Genomic DNA, 21599 nt, shown 5'->3' with positions numbered 1-21599 from the left:
CTGAACCTTAAACAAGTATCTGTTTGCTGTTCCACTGAACGAAGAGAGGACAGCTTTCTGGAGTGTTACCCAGGTGGAGATCACAGAAGCCGGCAGGCAAATGCAACAAGCCTTTTAGATCTCTATAATCTGAGATCCAACAGATTCGGTAAGAGAATATTTTTACTTTACCTAAAGTGGGAAGATCATCTGTGTGTGTCAAAGCGGAAGATTCATGGTTGATCCACAATACAAGATATCCTCACATGGACTTTATTGTTTATGATATATCACGAGGGTGTATATTTATAAGAAAATTTTTTTTTGCAGAGGAACAATTATTAATTTAATTGGTGTGTGGGAAGATCATCTGTGTGTGTCAAAGCGGAAGATTCATGGTTGATCCACAATACAAGATATCCTCACATGGACTTTATTGTTTATGATATATCACGAGGGTGTATATTTATAAGAAAATTTTTTTTTGCAGAGGAACAATTATTAATTTAATTGGTGTGTGAAGTGGGAGCAATTAGATTGCTGAGCACATAGATCACCAAATTTATTTTTTCACAATAACACTAGTTCTAAAAGGCACAAAATTATTTCACAATTCTGAAAAGGATTTTATTTAAATATGTTGGTATTAGGTTACTAGTATATAGAGTAACTTAGTTGCTCTTTATTTGTGATATATAAACACTAGGTACAACAATGTATCACAATTTTTTATTTATTTTTTCATTTATTTTTTCACAAAAATAGTGGTAAATCACGTGGATAAAGCTGTTGTATACTTTGTATCACGATATATATTCATTGGTGGCGCGCTTGTAATTTTCCATTATTCTTTTGTTTTTTTTTGTATTTTTGACTTACACGAGCAGCTGCACCTGTTTGGATTTTTATATGGTTAGTGCAAAATATATTCTTTTGACACGTTCAAGGGATCGTTTGCAGTCCCTCGAAACCCAAGGAGTTGTACGTGGCTGGAAGGAGGTGGTTGAGGATCATATGATCTTTAGTGACCCAGAGGACTCCGGATTGAATGCCTCTGCAAACTTATGCTGCATGGCCTCCCTGATCCTGAAAAGCCTGCGAAAGGACCCTAGGATTCGTGGTATCAAGGAGAGGGATAATTACTGGCTGGCAACCCTTCTTGATCCACGTTACAAGGGTAAGGTTACAGAACTTATCCAGCCTTCGCAGAGGGAGCAGAGGATGAAACATCTTCGGGAGGCCTTGCAGAAATGTTTGTGCAATGTGTTTCCAGAACCTGGGAGGTTACAATTTCCTGGTGTTGGACAACGTGTTGTTGAGGCCTTGTTCAGTCACACAAAGAGCGGTGGAGAAGGTGGCCGGCTGACCGATGCCTTTAGACAATTCTTCAGTCCTCGGCGCCCAGGTCTGATCTGTTCCAGCAACCATCACCAGCGTTTGAATTACATGGTGCAGGAATATCTACGGGCAAGATCAGACTTGGAGACCTTTCCACAAGAACATCCACTGGGTTACTGGGTCTTGAGGATGGACCACTGGCCAGAGCTTGCTCAATATGCAATTGAGCTTCTGGCCTGTCCTGCATCCAGCGTGCTTTCTGAATGCACATTCAGTGCTGCTGGAGGCTTTGTAACCAATCACAGAGTGCGCCTGTCCACAGACTCTGCTGAGCAGCTCACATTCATAAAAATGAATCAGTCTTGGATCACCAGCTACCAAGCACCTGATGCTGATGTAACCGATTGATTTTTCTATGGATGTGTGATCCCTTGAAGACTGCATATGCTGAGTGACTATCCTATTATGTTGAGTGACTATCCTATTCCTCCTCAATCTTTATGATGATAGCTTCTAGGAATATTTTCGGTTCAGGGCACCACCACCACTGCCTAAGGCCCAATTTTTCTGCCCCTGTTTAACAGGGGCGTGTAATTACAATTTTTGATCCAATGTTTCACAGCAGGGCTTGTTCCTGTCTTTAACAAAAGTATCTGTGAGGCTTTACAGCGTTGTGCCACCACCACCACCACCTAAGGTCCAATTTTTATGCCCCTGTTTAACAGGGGCACGTAATTACAATTCTTGATATAATATTTCACAGCAGGGCCCGTTCCAGCTCCCACCAAGAGTAACTGTGAGGGCTTACAGTGTTCTGGTACCACCTCAATGGGGGGGGCAACATTACATTACAGCCGCAAGCAGTTTTAAATCACGTTTATTCCTTTAGAAATGTCATTTTGTGCAGGGACTGTTCTAAACACGGGAAAAATGTGCCACTTTACAGGCATACTATAGTCTCCCCCCCCCCCCCCCCCCAGGCATGATATGTAAAGGAATATTTAACTTTTATTGTTTCACTTTAAGCATTATTAAAAACACTCTCCAAAAAACGGCCATTTTTAAAACTTTTTTTTGCATTGATGCATGTCCCCTGGGGCAGGACCCGGGTCCCCAAACACTTTTTATGACAATAACTTGCATATTAGCCTTTAAAATTAGCAATTACGATTTTTCACGTTCAAGTCCCATTGACTTTAGCGATGTTCGCACAAATTTTTTGCCTGTTCGCATGTTCTGCCACTAACCGAACCGGGGGGTGTTCGGCTCATCCCTACTGGACACTGGAAAAATATCTGCCCCATGGAACAGTAAAAGGGTCCTTTGAACTCTTGCTACTTCACATGCGTGCTTTTTACAAGAATCTTGGGCTAGTTTGTTGCAGAGGGCTCAGGGGGTTCAATTTCCACCTGCAATATCTTATAGCAATTAAGAAAGTATTATACATTCATATAAGGGCACCACCTAATAATTAATATAGTGATTTTCCATTGCACAATCTCTGCAACTAAAAATAGAAAAAGAATCCCCTGCAGATTTTGCATGCTCATAGACCTGGGCACCCAGGGTGAACAGGTAAGGGAAGTAAGGGGACCAATGGCAAAGTAAATCTTGCCACCTGATAGAAATGGAGAATATGACACAGATTCCTAGATATCTCTACTCTTGACCATAGGCAACATCCCAGTAAGGGGATCAGTTTTCCCTGACTACTACATTTTCTGGTGCTACTTACAGGAAGCCTGCACTCCATACTGGAGCACTGGCTCTCCACTACTAATCCCTGGCCTCTATTCAGGAGATGGGCAGGATACAGTGGATATCACAATATTTATTGATTGACACATGTAGTGCTCACCCCCTGAAAGGGCCACTGGATATTTTGGGTACCTTCTGAATTGCACTAGTGATGACTCACCCTTACCAGTACCCGAATGACACCACGGCACAGCTGATGAAAGTTTCAATGTGCTTTATTGGACTGCAAGCCCTGTAAGAAAAAAAGTTAGAGAACAAGTGCAATAGATTGGTTAACATAGTGTAATTGACATTTCCAAGGTAACAAATGATCCTACATCCCTGAAAATCATCTGAGCTAACTAGTTTTTTGATCCACGCCAATCATTGGCCAGTGAATTTGGTGACAGTGTCTTGCCAGTGATGTGGCCCATGTGTTGTAGCATTTGAGCAATCAGCAGAAGCAAGTGGCTAATGATCTCACCCAGGGTTCACCTCTCAAGCTTGTGCCCACTGTGTGTGTATTCTCCGCTTGCTAACCCCCACCCCCACCACTGAGTTGTCGGGTGAGAGGAGCATTGGGCTGCGTGTCTTCCAATTGGCCTCTCTCTTCTCACTTCCCTGCTGTACTGCTGGAGTGGCTGTGTGCTGAATCCCCCACTCGCTATCCCCCCCCCCCCCCCACTGCTGACTGTGTGCATGTGGCTTTCCACCCCACTTGAAAGTGCCTTCTGCAATGGATTAGGAAAAATGTAATTCAGAGGGGCTGCTGTACAATAGAAAGTAATGGAGCTACAGACTCAAATGCCCAGAGAAGGTCCTGGTGTGTATGGACCGGAGCTGGGCATGCTTGCTGCGTCATTAGAACCAGAGGACAGGGTCTATGAGGACCAAAGCGAGAGACTGAGCCACAGAGAGTTGCTGTGTCTTGGGGAGCAGGGCTGGGGAGACCCGTTGGCGTGTGTGCCTACCTCAGTGAGGACCTGATACTGTAGGTGAGAACTTGATTGGGAGGACCTGATTGCGAGGACTGATACTTCAGGGACAGCAGACCTCCAAGTGATCTGGACCGGATTTCTGTGTTCCAGGATGGGTCAGCTGAACCATCTGTGCTTATCACAACACTGACATAGTTAATGCAATAGAGACTACTCCTTGTTTAGCAGCTCATCAGCCATCTGTTGCATATTCTTGAAGATGGCTCCATATACACCACCGTACAAAAGGGCCCCTACGATAGCCAGCTAACATTGACAATTAGGGGCCAGGTACCTGTAGACACCCCCAGGGTTACCCCTTTGTCAGGAATGTATACACCCACCTACTATTTGGGCTATATGCATATTGCACTCACAAAGACCTTTATTTCTGGGTTAGTTGATGCTGATAATTCTAACCTGTTTGCACCAGTTATAATTTGGGTTAGCATCACTACAGTTCAAATTATTGCCAGCTTATGGGTCAGTACCCAAGGGCAAATCTATGCTTTTATGAGTTTTCTGGGGCAGCACTTTGTGGACAGGGAATTTACAGCTCACACACATCCCACAAGTACCACGGTGTCCACATAGACTCAGCAACCATTCTCTGTAGCCCTGGTTCTCCTGGTAACAACACATGGCTCAGCAGCTCCCACCTGTAGCACGAGGTCCAATGCATGGCTCGATACTCACAACTCCATGCTGCATGTGGTCCATTAGTACTTATCCTCGAAGACTAGCTGATATTTCTGTGTCTAATTGCACACAGACTTCCAGGTCTGGCCACCACTGCAGAATTCTCCCTCTGAGTCTCTGTAATCATACTCTCAGCATTGCTTGTAGTCAGTCTTTTTTCCAGCAGCAGCAGGTGCCCTTGGTTCTTCAGCACACAGAAAAGACTTAGCAGGGCTTCTCAACAGAAAAGAATCAGGGGGGAGATTATAGAACACTATACAAGTGATTCTTGCAGCCCCCAGGGACCCCAGCCTGCCATGTGGGTCACTGGAGCTCCATTCTGGGGCTACCTGCTCCCATGTGGAGCACAGGGAACCCTCCTCCCCTAGTGGGTGGGGCTTACCCTTCTGGCTGTCCAACCATTCAGAATCATCCTGGCCTGGGTGGGTCCTGTCCCTTGGTTGCACTGGTAGCCAATTACAGGCACAGGCTTAGTCCAGCCTCTTCTCCCTGCTTTAGTGGCATCTGCAAGGAGGAAGAGAAAAAATTATCAGAGCTGCTGGGCTAGATTTGAAGATCCCAGCACTACACAGGGGAAAACCTACACTGAATTACTTCTCTTGGCCAAAGATCTGGAAGTGTCCAGGAAAATTTGGGATGTCTGTATTTATATAACATATCCTTTAAAATAGATCTAAAAGCAAAATAGTTTCCTTATATTTGGAAACTCAATCAGTTTTTTTTTTCTTGCCTTACCAGTGTCCCATTGGGAAGATTTCACTTTACTTCTTGTCCCCAAAACAGGAAGTAAAATGAAAGCCCTCGAAAAGGAGGGGATTTCTTGTTGTCCTCAGGGTCACCATAACTAGTGCCCCACATTGGAAGATTTCTTTCTTTTCCTGTTCTGGTGATTACCCACAATGTAGGATTTTCTTTTAGTGTTGGTGATAATGGTAAATAGGAAAAATAGAGAGGGTAAATCTTTGTAATAAGGGACACAGACAGCAAAAAAAAAAAAGAACTTGCAGGTGAAAATCCTTAATCCCTCTGCACTTTATTTGATATTAAAACGGATGCCTTTAGTTATACTTTAAGTAATGGTCTTTCATAATATATAACTGTTATACTTTATTACAGCTTTTGTCACTGGTTCTCTTTAACCTTTTAATTCCTTGTCTGCATGCAGGAGCCAAATGTCTTCACTTCTCAAAAAATGTCCCAGTTTCTCCTCTGTTTAAACTTTGAAGCATTAAAGTCTGATGAAAAATCTCCCAATTTTGTGTCATAGGATCGATGCTAAGCCGAAGTGAAGCAGCTATAACCAACAGCTATGGTTCTTTGCCACCTCTGCCAAGTTTTACCATGCCAAACAACCTACCCATACAAGTGAGTGTAAAGCCTTAATCTTCCAATGGGGCATTTAAACACACTATCAAGGGCTAATGAAATGTTTAGGACTTAGAGGGGAAACCTTTAAAATGCTCAGGGTTGAAGACTAGTGTAAAGTACCAAACTACAACTGTAATTTAGAACAGTGGCTCTCAACCACTGGGCTATGCCCTGGTACCGGGCCACACCTTTCCTCCTACTTGGCCCTGGTTTCCTAGACTTTAGCTGTTGAAGTAGATGTGGACCACGGTTTGACACTCTTGCACACTTTTGTAGTGGGGGTAGATAAGAAGTGTGGGTCCTTTCGGCCAGCTCTGGCTGCCAGGGGCATCTTACAGCACCAGCAAAGTGATGCACACCAGCCTCCAACATCCCTACTAATACAGAGCAGCAGTCTGAGCTGGCTAGAGGAGTACAGAACATGTTGTCATAGAGGATCTTGGCATATATGCTGCTGATGCCTGCCTGGGATGGGACACAACAGTGGAGCCCCATTTATAGGCAGGAGTTCCGTCTGGGGCTGGAGGGGGAGGAGGGGGTTGTTGATCAGCTTCACTGAAAATACACAGAAGCCTCCTGCGGCCACCATGTTTACTTGAACTACAGTACACATAGTTGGGTGGCAAGAAATTGTGCAATCTACTTCCGGGATGTTGTGTATGTATAAGCGCATTGCCCTTGGACCTGCACACTGTCTTCATCTTGAAAATGTATCTGTTGTCTGCCATGGTCAGTGATGCCCTAGTGATCGCTCTTCTTTCATTGATACCCAGTTTGAAATTTCTTTTTCAATGTTTGTATCCATTCTGATTGATGTGCGCATTCATGTGATAAGTAACTGTGCAAAAATGTCTGCTCTAGCGACTAATCATTACAGTAAAAATGAGAACTGAAAATGCATAGAGAAGTTGAATTGTAACTAGGAATCATTCAAATTTCACCATTTATTTTTGGTAAAACATTAAACAAAAATTATGGTTGCTATGGGATACGACTGCAATCATGATATTTTTCTTTCTAAATTTTGTTTAAATGGATCAGCCCTATTAGCTTCTTATTCTATGGTATGGATTTAAAGTGTATCTATAGCCCATTTTGTTTGTTATGGATAGAATAGGGAAAATTTAGAATGAAGGTCAGCAACAGATTGATTGGGATCTACCTGTCGATCATGGTCATGTTAAAGGATGGAAGGTTTTGGTAAAATTTGGAAGGCTCGGGTCTCCCTAAGGTTGAGAAATACTGATTCAGAAGCTTAGAGCTTTATATTCACCATTTGGGCATGGACAATGAGGATTTCAAACTTGTAATCCATATTTGTCAGCATTTGGCCTCTGTATCCACCACCATGGAGGATTATAAATTCTCAGAATGTGCAGGAAAATGCCAGCAAACATTTAGGCAAAAATTGTAACTTGTCCAGCCACTCAGATGTTAGTTTTAGATTTCTGATCAGTGCAATTAATTTATTAAATCCACACTTAGGATATTTAAAAACAACTGTCAGATGGGAATGAGATAGTAAAGGTAAAAACATTATAAAAACTCATTGCCATTGTTGATGTACTGTGAAAGAATATATGCACGATACCACCATTGATCTGGATGACGAGGGATTAACATCGACAGGTCAGCTCCAAGTGTCAGTCCTGGGATGGGTAACCCGATCTTCGGAGGAAATTGCCAGGATGGGAAGGCCACACAATGATATGATCGGTGGCTTGTAACGGGTGTCTGACCCGCTGTACTGCGGGAGGTGTATCGTAGTGCACACCGCTGAAGGTTAAACTCGAACAGGCCAATCAGGTTAGCTGAGACCAGGCGCCCTGGATGACGTGGACCAATGGTGGTATTGTGCATATTTTCTTTTACAGTACATCAACAATAGCAATGAGTTTTTATAAAGTTTTTACCTTTACTATCTCATTCCCAACTGACAGTTGTTTTTAAGTATCCTAAGTGTGCATTTAATAAATGAACTTTACTTGGCATATCATTTGCAAAGTTTTTTTCATCATGATCATCTGCAAAGTTTTTTTCAAGCTGATAACATAGAGTGCTGCATTGGTTTTATATGTATAGCATTTCTACACTGTTGTATGCTTTGTTTTACTGTGCCTACCTAAATGCTATTCACACTACTTTTTATTTCTATATTATCCCAGCCAATGGCAAGCCAGACCTCCTCCTATTCCTGCATGATACCACCAAGCCCCTCAGTGAGCGTCCGCAGTTATGATGCCTATACATCTCCTCAGCTTCAGACACACATGAATAACCAGAACCTGGGATCCAGCACGGGAGGTTCTACAGGTAAAATTCTTGGAAATAACCCTTATGCCCTGTACACACGATAGGATTTTCCTATGGAAAATGTGTGATAGGACCTTGTTGTCGGAAATTCCGACCGTGTGTAGGCTCCATCACACATTTTCCATAGGAATTTCTGACACACAAAGTTTAAGAGCTTGGTATAAAATTTTCCGACAACAAAATCCGTTGTCGGAAATTCCGATCATGTGTACACAAATCCGGAGCACAAAGTGCCATGCATGCTCAGAATAAATAAAGAGATGAAAGCTATTGGCTACTGCTCCGTTTATAGTCCCGACGTACGTGTTTTACGTCACCGCGTTCAGAACGATCGGATTTTCCGACAACTTTGTGTGACCGTGTGTATGCAAGACAAGTTTGAGCCAACATCTGTCAGAAAAAATCCATGGATTTTGTTGTCGGAATGTCCGATCAATGTCCAACCGTGTGTACAAGGCATTAGTGATCGCCAGAAACAAGTGACATTCAAATTTTTAGAACTCTTTCTTGTCAAATACCTCACTTTATAGCATTGAATTTCTTACTAACAAAAGGTTGGTATGCTATAGATAGGTTACAATGCTGTAGGTAGCTTGTGAAATTGGAGGAACAACCCAATTTTTGAAACTGTAGGGGCGTGTGGTTTACTGAGAAATGAATGGATGTGGTTAGGCAGGCCTGGAGATGGTGCACTTTTGGATGGGTCTTGAAGAGACCCTGTCACCAACTTAAAAAAATTGCAGTTAAAAGCACAGAATTAGCAAGGCTTTTAAAAGCTTATGTGCAGTGTTCTTTATTTCCATAAATTGTTTTGTATTTGCTTGTAATGTGCTACTGAGCTTACTAGAAAGTATGACTACTCCAGGAGAGTCAATTCCATTGCACAGACCCTCCCACCCTGCAGGACATAGCCCTCTCCTCTCCTGGGAGTGTCTATTTACTCTCTGTGCTGACCTGGCATCTCCATTCCTCCCCTCCACTCACCTCTATATATAATCCTTCATGTAACTGCTGGAGAAAGAGGATAGGAGAATAGTATACTTTAGAGTGTCACTAGAGTGACAGCTCTGAATCTGTTAGGGCTGATAACGTCACATCCAAGATGGTGGCACCCAGCAACAGCATCAGGGCTTTTGAATGTCTACACAAGTGAGGCCTTTACAGGCAAATAACATGCAAAAAATAAGGTTAAATGCATATTATGTTAGGAGAAGATTTTTGTTAAATTTAATGGCCTGTAACAGAGTCTCTTTAAAGCTATAGTGAGTTTACACCTTAAAAAAAATGCTGTCACCTTGTCAATAAAGGCAATGTACAAAAGGGCTGTCCAAACTATTGATATTCACTTTGCCAAAATGCCCCCACAGCTCCTTCCTCTGCCATAGCTGGTTCTAAAATCCCCAGTGGTGAACGCTAGAGGGAGTGATGACATGGAACTTGGATGTTTAACAGTGCTTTACATAGAAATGGCTGCTGGACACTGTCACATTAAAAGGGGTCACATGCTCCACCTGGAAGAAATGGGTATTTTGGCTAGCAGGGGATGCTGAAAAAGCATTGGGAAAGTGATGGCAAGGTAAGTATAAATGGGTTGAGGAGGGCCTCTTTATACAGACACTGCCACTTTGCCCTGATTGGGCAAAAGATATGAGGCTATGAGTAAAGATATGAACTTATGACTTCACTATCTGAATACATATTCTGAGTGACTGATAAGCAGTGATAAGAAAGACAGGCAAATAACATTCACAGAAGGGCATTAGCCCTTCCAAAGTAAGTCGCTGACAACCAACCTACTGAAATGACATCTCAGCTATATAAAATGCATTGTTTTTAGACAGTCAAATTTGACTGCTAGGCTTGCACTGAAAATAATAGTAGAGCACAGCTATGCAGCACTACTGGTGTCTTCTGCCCTGACTGGTCAGTAAATGTGAGAATGGTTGCTATTGTTATTAATAGAAAATTGGTCATTAAGTTAGTAGCCCCTTTGCAAAGCCACTGTCAGTTAGCCCTGATTGATTGTCCCTTTAAGCCACTGATTAAAACAGGATCTGTAAATTATAGGGTTAGGTGGGTACCTGCATTAGATAAAAACATAACTGTTATTTACATTGTGCATGTGACAACATACACTATGTTCAGATATTCCTCTTTCTTTCTTCAGGTCTGATCTCTCCTGGAGTTTCTGTTCCTGTACAAGTACCGGGAGGAGACCCGGATCTCAGCCAGTACTGGCCCAGACTCCAGTGAAGAACATGGGACTTATGTTGATGAGACTGAAGAAAGCCACCATATTGCCATGTACACTGGAAATATCATTGATTTGGCCCAATGGATCTTGGTGATTGATCAGCAGCAGAATCCAGCCATCTCTCAATCAACAAACATATACATCAAACCTAAAACTTCTCAGTTCAATACCAAGAGAAAATACTAACAATACAACCTCAGGTCACCAGACCTCAGCAAGGACTTTCTTAATATAAAAGGGAACAGACTTTCCAAGTGTATTAGTCAGTTTCTTTAAAGTTACTTAAGTTCATCAAGCTTGAAAATCAACTGTACGTCATTAAAACTATTATTAATACTGTTGCTTATCAACAAGTCAAAAAAAAAAGAACTTCACTCAATTTTTCCAGCTGTGAATAAATTTGGGAACAAGGTCGAATTCAAAACAATGTTTACAGTGACATTGGTGGGGAGATCACCTTTCCAGACATGACAGCAGCCACTCAACTTTTCATCTGAGCTTCCCATTGTACCATCTCAAGTGATTGCTACATATATTGCTATTGGGAATTCTTCTCAATGAGGGTAACATGGAAATGCTCAAAAATACATTTCACATTTCCAAATTATCTGTCTCCTTGTAGATTGTCCATAAGAATGTATGGATAATCACTTCTGCAAAGTTTTCATCATTTCCAGAAGAATTGAGAGAACACTCATGCAACAGGAATAGATAGGGGTGCACATCACTTGACACCTGCTATAGCAACTTGTGTGCTGCCTGGTGGGACATTCTCAAGACATGGGAGGTGTGGAGTGTGGGAGAATCTACAGTATTGTAGGACTGTGTTGCAGAATCAAGAACATTGGGCAATTATGCTTCTACACCTTCCCCATCTCTCACCCAAAGCAGGATCATTGATCCTAAATTTACACATTAGCATTAATATACAATGACAGGCTTGAGTTGTATAATTAAACAGTAATAGAAAGACTTAAATGCTTATTTTTCCTGAGAAAAATGCTGCTCCAGGTTTCCACCAGTGCTGGCCACATGCCCGAAGCCCTAGGCACTTGGATCTCTGTTGAAGGAAAGGATCATCCATTCCAAACTCTGATCCCAACTTTCAGTAATGATCATATAGCCAAGTTCCTAGGCTTTCAGACACTGAAGGACACATGGGGCAGCATTTTCCCCAGGAAAGGAAAGTATTTTAAACCTTCTACCTTCTATTACTTTTCATTAAAGTATATCTAAAGCTTTGTCGAGTGATTTTTGCTGTCTATGTCCTATCGGAAAGATATTACATCATTCTTGTCTGGAAGACACTACAGGAGGTTCGAGGAAATCTTTCTTAGACAATGGTCATTGGAACTATTGTTCTTGTTCTGGTGACCAAATTTGGGATATTCCCTCACATATAAGTCCAGTGAAAATGGCTTTAGATACACTTTAAGTGACCGCAGTGAGATATTACATTGTGCTTCTTTTGAACATTTTTACATTTAAAACTCGTAAAAAGGTAAAATAATATATACAATTTTGCTCGGAATTTTTAGGAATCTATTTATGTATATTTAAAACTGTATTTACCACTGAAGCCCCACAATTCCAGTATGTTAAAGTTTCTGTGGTAACCTCTTCCCCGTGCTTATTTTGCTATTACCATCTCTGGAGGTGTTTTATCATTTATTTCTCATTAAGTCTGTCAGCAACTGTGGGCAGGAGAAATAGTTTTGCAATATGCTCATGTTCTTTCAGTTCCTCCTTCTTTCTCCTTTTTAAACAATTTAGAAACTGTGCTATATAGTATTATAGAATTGCTGTGTCAGGATATATTTTACAGAACACCTCAGTACTCAAAGGCCAGATGTGGTTAAAGAAGATATCTGGTGTAAAGTTAACCATTTTCTATGGTTTCTAGTGACAGAGCTTTTTAGATCTCTAAATATATTTTATTACATTTTTATCTTAGTCTCTGAAGATAGCTGCTACTATGTAAATCACCTGATCTCCTAAACTTGACACCTAGATTTGCTGTCACCCTGTTTCAAGATCAATGGTAATCAGTGAGAGCCATGTTTTGTCTGTGCCTGCCCCTATTGCATTATTATGATTGGCATGTAAAGTATTGGAAGGTTTCGGTAGGTTAGTGACAGCACAGTTTTCATTTCTGAAGAGGAATGGCCAAACACAATTCTTTCCTTTAGAATGATTCCATACATAAATGTATGTTTTAGCCATGAGGAATCCCCTACAAGAGCGACCAAAAGGGTTGTGGGTCTTAAAATACATTGTAGTTGCTTACTGTGGCCAGTTTAGATGCAAAATAGTACCATAGTTTTTCTTTGGAACATAATTGCTACATTTGAGAATCACCACATATTAACAGTGTGTTTTGACAAGCCAAAATTATTTTAGTTTGCAGACTATAGAATAAAATAATTCATGGTGGTGGCAGTAGTGAGTACCCAACTTCAGTGCATTGCTAGTTAAAGCGGAAGTAAACCTATCCATTTGGTTTAAAAAAAACAGTTAACATTCCCGGCATGCCAGAAATGCTAGCTATCAAACAAACTGTCAAACCATCCTATGGCTGGTGTCATAATGGATCACAGGTGCAGGAGCATCATGGCAGTTGCAGATTGAACAGTGGCTGAAAATGATAGGAGGGTTTACTTCCACGTTAATGAAAAACAGTTTAGCAGTTTGTTCTTGCTGCTATTAGATGTCTTACAACAAACATGTGCAGGCCAGTTAGCAGCCCCAGATCTGCTGTATGATATATCAGGACCCCCAAGTTTTGTACTTGGTACAGGAAATAACCATTGGGTTTCTTGGTTGGTGCCACTCTCCCTGTCTCCGAAGAGTAATTCCTGATATTTTTTTTGGAGCTTAGACAGTGTGAGGAAAGGTCCCTGTCAGGTTTTAATTTCTGTCTTTGTTCCCACTGGAAAGGATTTCTGTTCACTTCCTGTTCCAGTGATGGTGGTCAACGTGGCAGGAAGCAAGAGGAAATCTCTTTAACACAGAAACAGACAGCAATTTAAGAAATCATTTTTGTGAACTAGGAAAGAGTTAGAACCTCTTCCAGGTGACTTGTAGTCTATTGAAGATGATCCTTGTACATCTTGCCCCAGTGACAGTGGTCATAATGACAGAACTAAAAAAACAGGACAATGAGTGAATAAGAGTGTTATACCAACAGTTCTAGAGTCTTAAAGCATTTAATCAGAGATTTAAATTTAATCAGAGATCCACAATACCAATCCACAACCAACCAATTCATTTTGGAGCCTAAAACCATACCCCTCATCAGGGATTATAATACCATATGAGGTGGAGGAACGAAGACTCATTTGGAAATAAACATTCTAAACTGATAGAGGTTCTAACTTTGTTTTACTATAGCAAAATCTAAAAAGGATTCTATTGCTGTCTGTGTCCTTTTTAGGCAAATTTCCTATCACTCCTACAACTTTTTATGTTTTGGACTGCTACACAGAAAGTGTAATTCCCTCTCTCACACCAAAGACAGGGGTAGACAACACCTGGTTGGCATTTGGAAATGTAAAGCACATCTGGACACTCAGAATTTAGGGAAGCCTGCAGAATGCTCATTTTGACCTTATGAAAGTCAGGGCATCTCCCACCGCATGCAGTGCAGGGACCTTAGTGACCTACTAAGAGGCACCTTTCTTTGTAACAGTCCACAGCACTCTCATATAAGTTGACATTTGCAAACACCCGGATCTGGAGAACCCAACTTTTCCTGCAAAAGTTACGCTTGGTTTCCTTCAAAAATCCCTTTTGGTCACCCATCACAGTAAATAATCAAAATTGTGACTCCTAAAATAACAGGATGGGTCAAAGCTCAACTTTTCATAAAAAAGGAAAAATTTGCATCTTTTTGATCATCAATTTTCACTGGAGGTAAGTTCTTCTGATGCCTTTTTTTATTATAGGCCAAGTTTAAATAGACCAGGTTTGGTACTGGTTTACTATAAGTAGAAATGATAAGGAATGCATAGCAGATATTTTCCAGGCAGATGATGTTGCTAAGGAACACTTAGACACTGTCACAGTTATTTGTGGGATTACAATCTCGAAGAATTGACAGTTATGAGTGTTTGTTATGTAGACCTTTTTGCTACTTACACTCTAGCAATTTAGAATACATTGGCAATAGCAATATTCTTTAACCTAGTTATAGTTGTGTTAAGACAAACTATGTTATTGCTTGTCAACCTTTGCCACACTATTTAGAAACTGTAATCATGCCATTTATAGTAGATTCATGGTCAGAAAGCAGGCAATTTGGTGGAGTTCTCGTTGCAAAATCTTTATTGGCTACTGAACAACATGTACAGTGTCTTGCTAACGTGTTTTGTCCACAATGGCCTTCCTCATAGCATTGATGCAAGATTTTGCAATGAGAAGTCCACCTAGTTGCTGGCTTTTTGACTATGAATCAGCTATATTGGGGAATGGATCTTCCCAGCCTGAGATCTGGACCCCAGCCTTTGAAATTTGATTAAACAGTTGAGCTTCGGTATAGCATTTTCTTTCCATAATCGTGCCATTTATGATTTGGAGCAGAATTTCCACATGCTTCCTTTACCTCTAAGTCAAAGTGTGGCAGCTATATGTTCTATATGTGTTGCCACTTGAATTGCTGCCAGTGCCTCATGCCCTGGAAATACACAAGCTTACAGCTGTGAATTTAGCGGAGTACCTGGAGTTCAGCTTTATTGACTGCAAAGTGCAGCTTTGTTAATCTACAGAGAGCTGTTGTTTTGAAATGGTCAATCCTAACCCATAGAATCATACTGAGTCTTGAATTTTGAGAAAGAGCAGTAAAGCACAACCATTGGTCAGCACTACTATGCAGGTAGCAGAATCTGCAAATTAAGTGGACAAATGTAGTTAAGCTCTGCCAGGTACTACCTGAAGAGAGCTTGTATGCATCCAATGCTGCATGTTCTGCACTTTGGGTAGTACTGGGTTAAACTACAACACTTTTACTAAATGCCCGCCATCTGTCTGGAGGTTATACTGTATTTGTGAGGTATATGTATATATAAACGTACAATTTTTAATGCTGCTTTGTACACAGATTTCATTGCTCGGTCATACTGGTTTTATAGAAACCTATGTTTGGAACACACACAAAAAAAGGCAACCTGTCAATTTGCCATCTTCAGCAGTATGTTCCAGCATAATAGTTATTTAGTTCATGTTTTTAAACATTGCACTGCTGATAATCTTGGTTTCATTCTTTAAGTTGTCGGCAAATACCCCTTTGGGACTAAAAGCATTTCTATAATTAAACAATTCTGGAAATACTGAGGATACAAGTGTTACAAAAACAAAGTTATTGGAATCCAGTCTTGGTCAAACTGTAGATAAGGACTACTGTACAGTCACCAGCTCACCTCTACAAAACCATGTGAAGACTGCTTCTTGACACTTTCAAAGATGTAGAACTGTGGAAATGTTAGTTGTTCACCCTACAAGCATCACATCCAGGCACTGTCCAAAAGCAAACACTGAACTTGTCAATGGATGACATGATTTTCTAAGGACATCTCAAACATCTGCACTTTATGGATATTTTCACATCAAATAATTTATATCCTGGATTTACATCACAAATATGTAAATAATTTTCTTTTTTCAACCAGTTTATTGAATGCATGCTGTAAACAAAAATGTTGACAAAGAGGCACATGATGGAACAATAACTGAGCAACATTTTTCATCCATATATTAATGAAATGTAAACAGAAACACGACACACAATATACTGTATATCTCAATTTTGAGTTCACTAGGGGCAAATTATCATCGTCCTGTCATTTTTTTTATGTTGGTCTGGAACGCTGAGGGGAGATCTCCCCAAGACTTGCTAGATGTTGTATATTATTTGTTTTTTTCAGCTGAGCTACCACTCTACACTATCACCAACAGAAGCTTGTTCTCCATACACTCTATGGAGAATCCACTAGAGCAGCAATTCTAAACTTTTTAGCACAAAAGAACCACTGAAATTACTTTCTGGTCTCAGAGAACCCCTGCCAATAAGTCATATATCTACAACTTATGGTACATTAGCATAACGGTCACTGGGAAGAATGTTCCTTATATTTTGGTCATTGGGAAGAATATCTCCCTCACAAACAGCTAAAAAGATCGTCGTTTTCAGATGTTACTTACCCGATGTTATATTTTGCTTATTGCTCAAAGAGCCCCTGGAAACCTCTGAAGGAACCCTGGCTAAGCAAGCCTCCACTAGAGGTTGAAAGACACAGAAATATCGCATCAACTACTCCAAAGAGCACATGGCTATCAAATTTTTGGCAGCATGAAGCACTTTTTGATTCATCAGAGTTTGAGACACTGGGGTTGATAAACTAAAACTGGAGAGTGCAAAATCTGGTACAGCTGTGCATGGTAGCCAATCAGCTTCCAGTTTTTTTTTTGTCAAAGCTTAATTGAACAAGCTGAAGTGAGAACTCTCCAGTTTTAGTAAATCAACCCCATTGGATTTCAGGTATATGTGTTCTGGCTAGGGGCGCTGTTTCTCATTAGTGCAGACAACTGTCTTTCACTATGAAAGCAGTGTCCTATTGGAGGAGATAGTGAGAGGTGATGAAAATAGGGATGAGGAAGTAAGAGGTGGCTAAGTGGGAGGGAACCTGACAAATAAATTATTCGGGCTATGAGTTTATTTATGTCCATATACCTGTACCCTCATGTGCATGTACATGAGTATATAGTCATTCTATTTTTTTTTGTTTTAGGCCTCTGTACTGATCTTTGCTCTGCAGTGTGCAAAGGTCATAGACAACAATGCATCTTGTTAGAGTGAAAAAAAGCAGGGCATTTTTTACGCCTTAGACTACATTTGAGATTTGTCTCTTCCTTTCTCCATTGTTTATAACAGCAAAATAAATACATCTTTTACCTTCTCATTGCACAGGGGGAATAAAGGCAAAGATCTGACTGGTTACTAAGGGGGAGATTTACTAAAACTGGTGAACTCAGAGTCTGGTGCAGCTGTGCACAGTAACCAATGGGCTTCTAACTACAGCTTGTTCAGATTTTACACCATGCAGTTTTAGTAAATAACCCCCTAAAGCTGGATACACACTATACTTTTTTTTTTGTTTGATTTCCTTTAGATTTACCTTCAACTATGTAGTGCAAGGGATTGCCTGATTGCATACAAATAAAAGTGTTTAGGTTTGACCTTATATTTTATGGTTTTGGTAAATCTAAAGGGAAAAAAATCTAAAGAAAATTGTATAGTGTGTATCCAGCTTTAGAGTCATTGCAGACAGAAATTCTTCTCCCAAATGCACCAATAAATAGGGTCAGCTATAGAGAAACCTTTTGGGACTAATTAGATCTATGTGTGTGCGTAGAGGTGCATTTTTTGGACCAGAATGCAGGTATATTATCATGTGTTAAAGCATGTTACCTTTGTGTGTTGACACGTGATATTGACGGGAATTGATGCATGTTTGCAATACAATGAATTTAGGATTTGGAGTGGATAGAATTAACAACCATTGACCAAGGCTTGTGAATACCTGTTGTCAATGCATCAAAATGCATGCAATGCATTTTTTGCCATGGACTTTTACGATATGGGCCTTACAACACACTAAAATGCTGAAAAAAATGAACATCACAGTTTTCAAAGCATGCTGCACAACAGTGCAGAGATGGGACAGTTACTATTTTCATTATGGGGAACTTTAGTGCAATATAATGCATGTGTTAAAATGCAACAGTGTAAATGGGCCCTCAAAGAGCAAAGCGGGGAAGCCAGTCAATGGACTGCTAATATTTTACAGGAGCTTGAAGTGCGACAAATTTAGAGATTCTGTCTTTAGAAGTGAAAAAAATCTTCATGTTTTTTTTAAGTCTTTTGTAGACAGATTTTAGGAAGTTGTTACATGTGCTTCTGGGCAGATCTGCTGCTTCAGATGACCTGATTCCACACTGCGTAATGTTCTCTGTAGCTCTGTGGGGGACATTTACTAAAACTGGTGTATACAGAATCTGGTGGAGCTGTGCATAGTAACCAATAAGCTTCTAACTTCAGCTAAATTGTGTTGTTAATGTTCAATTAAGCTTTGACAGTAAAATCTAGAAGCTGATTGGTTACTATGCACAACTGCACCAGATTCTGTGTGCACCTGCTTTAGTAAATCCCCCCCCGTTTGAAGTATGGCAAATATTCTGACGAAGATGGAAATGGGTGTACTTCACCCACTTAATAACACAGCTGGGCAATTGGTGGCCTTAGAACAATGGATTACCAGCAGCAAGGCAATTTTTAGCAGGGGATTATCCTAATACATTACAGCTATGCTAGAATGAGAAACCATGGCTCCATGTGCATTTTAATGTTACATTTTTGGGGTTCTTTTTAAGTTTGATTTTTCAAAATGATCTTGTAATATCAGAAAACAGATACAAGAGTGAACAACAGTGATGAACAATCTCAAATTGAAACCCTTGAAGGCCAAATTTGTATTTTTCCATTGTGCATATAGTGATAATTTAGTCCTGCACTCAGGAGATATATCTAAAAAATTATAAAAAAGTAACCAAAAATAAAACAAAAAATAGATAGCAGCAATAAATCCGATCACAGTTGTTGCTATAGGCTACAATTCTACCTTCTTCACTTCCCCGATTGTTATAGAGTACAATTGAAAGTGGCAGCATTGCTAGGTATTGATTCCATTGTAGTGTTGCATTCTGTTGCATTCCATTGTATCTGCTCTTATAATTGTATATACGTCTGTATATTATTGTGTTATAGGAAGTCTTGTGCTCAGTTATGTATTGGGGAGTGGGGACCAAGCTTGGTAATTAAAGACCTGTGTGGAAACCAAAATCTTATGAACACTTTTCTGTGGATTCATCTGATATATTCTGAACTTGCTGCTTTGTTTTATATTATGTTTTTGCCTGTTGCTGCACACACCCTGTTTTTTGTCTTGGTTGGCATGTTCCTCTTTGCTGTGCATTACTGTATAGCATGACCTGCCCGCTCTGTACTGTGCTGAGATTCTTATTAAACTTTTTTCTCTCTATCTGTAATGTTTATTTCCTGTAGCTTAACCACATTTTATAGGGTGCTGAACATAGTTTAATATGCAGACCCAAACTTTTTGCATGAAATGTGTTTTTGCCTTCAAGGAAGCATAGCAAATTTTTAGTACTTTTGAGTGTAAAGTCATTTTTGCTATTACAATTTTTTATATGCTTGCTCCTCCATATTTTTCTAATATTAAATATTAACATTTGTAGATTAGCCAATAGAGGGAGCTCTCAAGTACTCGGTGCAATTGTCTCTCCCTTAATTTCACCCTAAAGTCTCATAGCATTTTTTTCATTTTTGTCAATGTCTCAGTTCTGCACATACCTTTTAGCAATTGTATTCCACCATATTGTATTATATATTGTTTTTTTTCAGGACAGACAAGGCTTTAATTTGGTAGCAATAAATATAAAAAAAAGTCCTCAAAATTTTCCCACAGCAACCTTTACGTAATTTACATATCCCCATAGATTTACCACAAAATATGATAAATATAATCAAAACGGCTTCTGAATAAAATTATATCACATTAGTGCATTTTTTTTTGTAATGTAACATCTCCTTTCAATTAAAAATATAAAGGTTTGTGTAAATAGATTGCAAGGTAAGATTAGGCCACCTTTTTCATGGGAATTCCGGATCTGATCAGTGGTGATGATATGCACACCCCACCATGAAGCTGTGTAGCAGCAGAACACTTCCAATAGTGATTTACTGCTAGCTGAATTCACCCAGCAAAAGATCACAATACCAGTGATCTTTTGCTGCAGTGAGAGGGTGGACAACCCTGTCCTGGCCTCTGTACTCAGAGGAAGTACTATGATGTCACTTGGGACTCAAATTGTAAAAGTGTATCTAAAATCTGCAACAGGTAAACAGACAGCAATAAAAGTTGACAGGCGTTCTACCCAACTTAACCACTTCCTTCCCAAGGTACGTACCTGTACGTCCTTGGGTTTCAGTTTCAATGCCTGCACCTACAGGCATTATCCCGGTATTATTCTTTTCAGCCGGCGATTCTCTTTCAGGCAAGAAGTGATCTGAGTGGCTAATTAGCCACTCACACTTCTGCAGGTGGTGGAAGGGGGTCCCACCCCCCTCATACCGCCTCTCCCGGGCTCTCCGGTCCCATTGTGGAGGCCGGGAGCGAGAGAAGCAGCCGATCGGACTGATCTCTGTCTGGTCTGCTTCCTTCAATGGCCAGAGGACAGATTTGGGGTCTAATTGACCCCAAATCTCCCCCTAAAGAGTACCGTCACAGCCCATGCCGTCACAAGGGAAGTTGTTTATCCCTTGTGATAGCAATAAAGTTAGTACAAAAAAAAGTGTAAAAAACTAAAAAACTAAAAATGTGTGCATAAATATAAATAAATAAATAATAATTTAAAAAATGTAAAGCACCCCCGTCCCTCCGTGCTTACCCGCAAATGCGAATGCATATGTAAACAGTGATTGTATTGTTGTGGACGTCAGAGTGAGATCAATAATTCTAGCACCAGATCTCCTGTGTAACGCTAAACTGGTAACCTGTAAAGGCGTTTAAAGCGGCGCCTATGGAGAACTTTAAGCAACCTAGTTTGCCGCCATTCCACGGACAGATGCAATTTTAAAGCATGACATGTTAGGTATCTACTTGGCATAACATCATCTTTCACATTATACAAAAAAAATAGGCTAACTTTAATGTTTTGTTTTGTTTTAATTCGAGAAAGTGTTTTTTTTTATTGCATTTGAAAAACTGCTGCACAAATACCGTGTGACCTAAATTGCAACCATTTTATTCTATTGGGCCTCTTCTAAAAAATAGATATAATGTTTGGGGGTTCTAAGTAAT

At 40.3% G+C, this 21599-nt stretch overlaps 1 protein-coding gene across 1 annotated transcript in view; it reads left to right on the top strand.

Annotated features, from left to right (window-relative positions):
• Window positions 1–19745, top strand: part of LOC141110675 (paired box protein Pax-6-like) — an 80196-nt gene extending 60451 nt beyond the window's left edge. Inside the window, exons 6-8 of the mRNA XM_073602163.1 lie at window positions 5998–6095; window positions 8264–8411; window positions 10579–19745. Coding sequence (XP_073458264.1) covers window positions 5998–6095; window positions 8264–8411; window positions 10579–10664 — 332 coding nt within the window. The 3' untranslated portion in view covers window positions 10665–19745. The remainder of the gene's footprint in view (window positions 1–5997; window positions 6096–8263; window positions 8412–10578) is intronic.
• Window positions 19746–21599: the final 1854 nt, after the last annotated feature.

Source organism: Aquarana catesbeiana, linkage group LG10 (assembly GCF_042186555.1).
Source record: "Aquarana catesbeiana isolate 2022-GZ linkage group LG10, ASM4218655v1, whole genome shotgun sequence".
Lineage (NCBI taxonomy): Eukaryota > Metazoa > Chordata > Amphibia > Anura > Ranidae > Aquarana > Aquarana catesbeiana.
The sequence above is the reverse complement of the archived record's forward strand: the minus strand, read 5'-3'. Positions and strand labels throughout refer to the sequence as shown.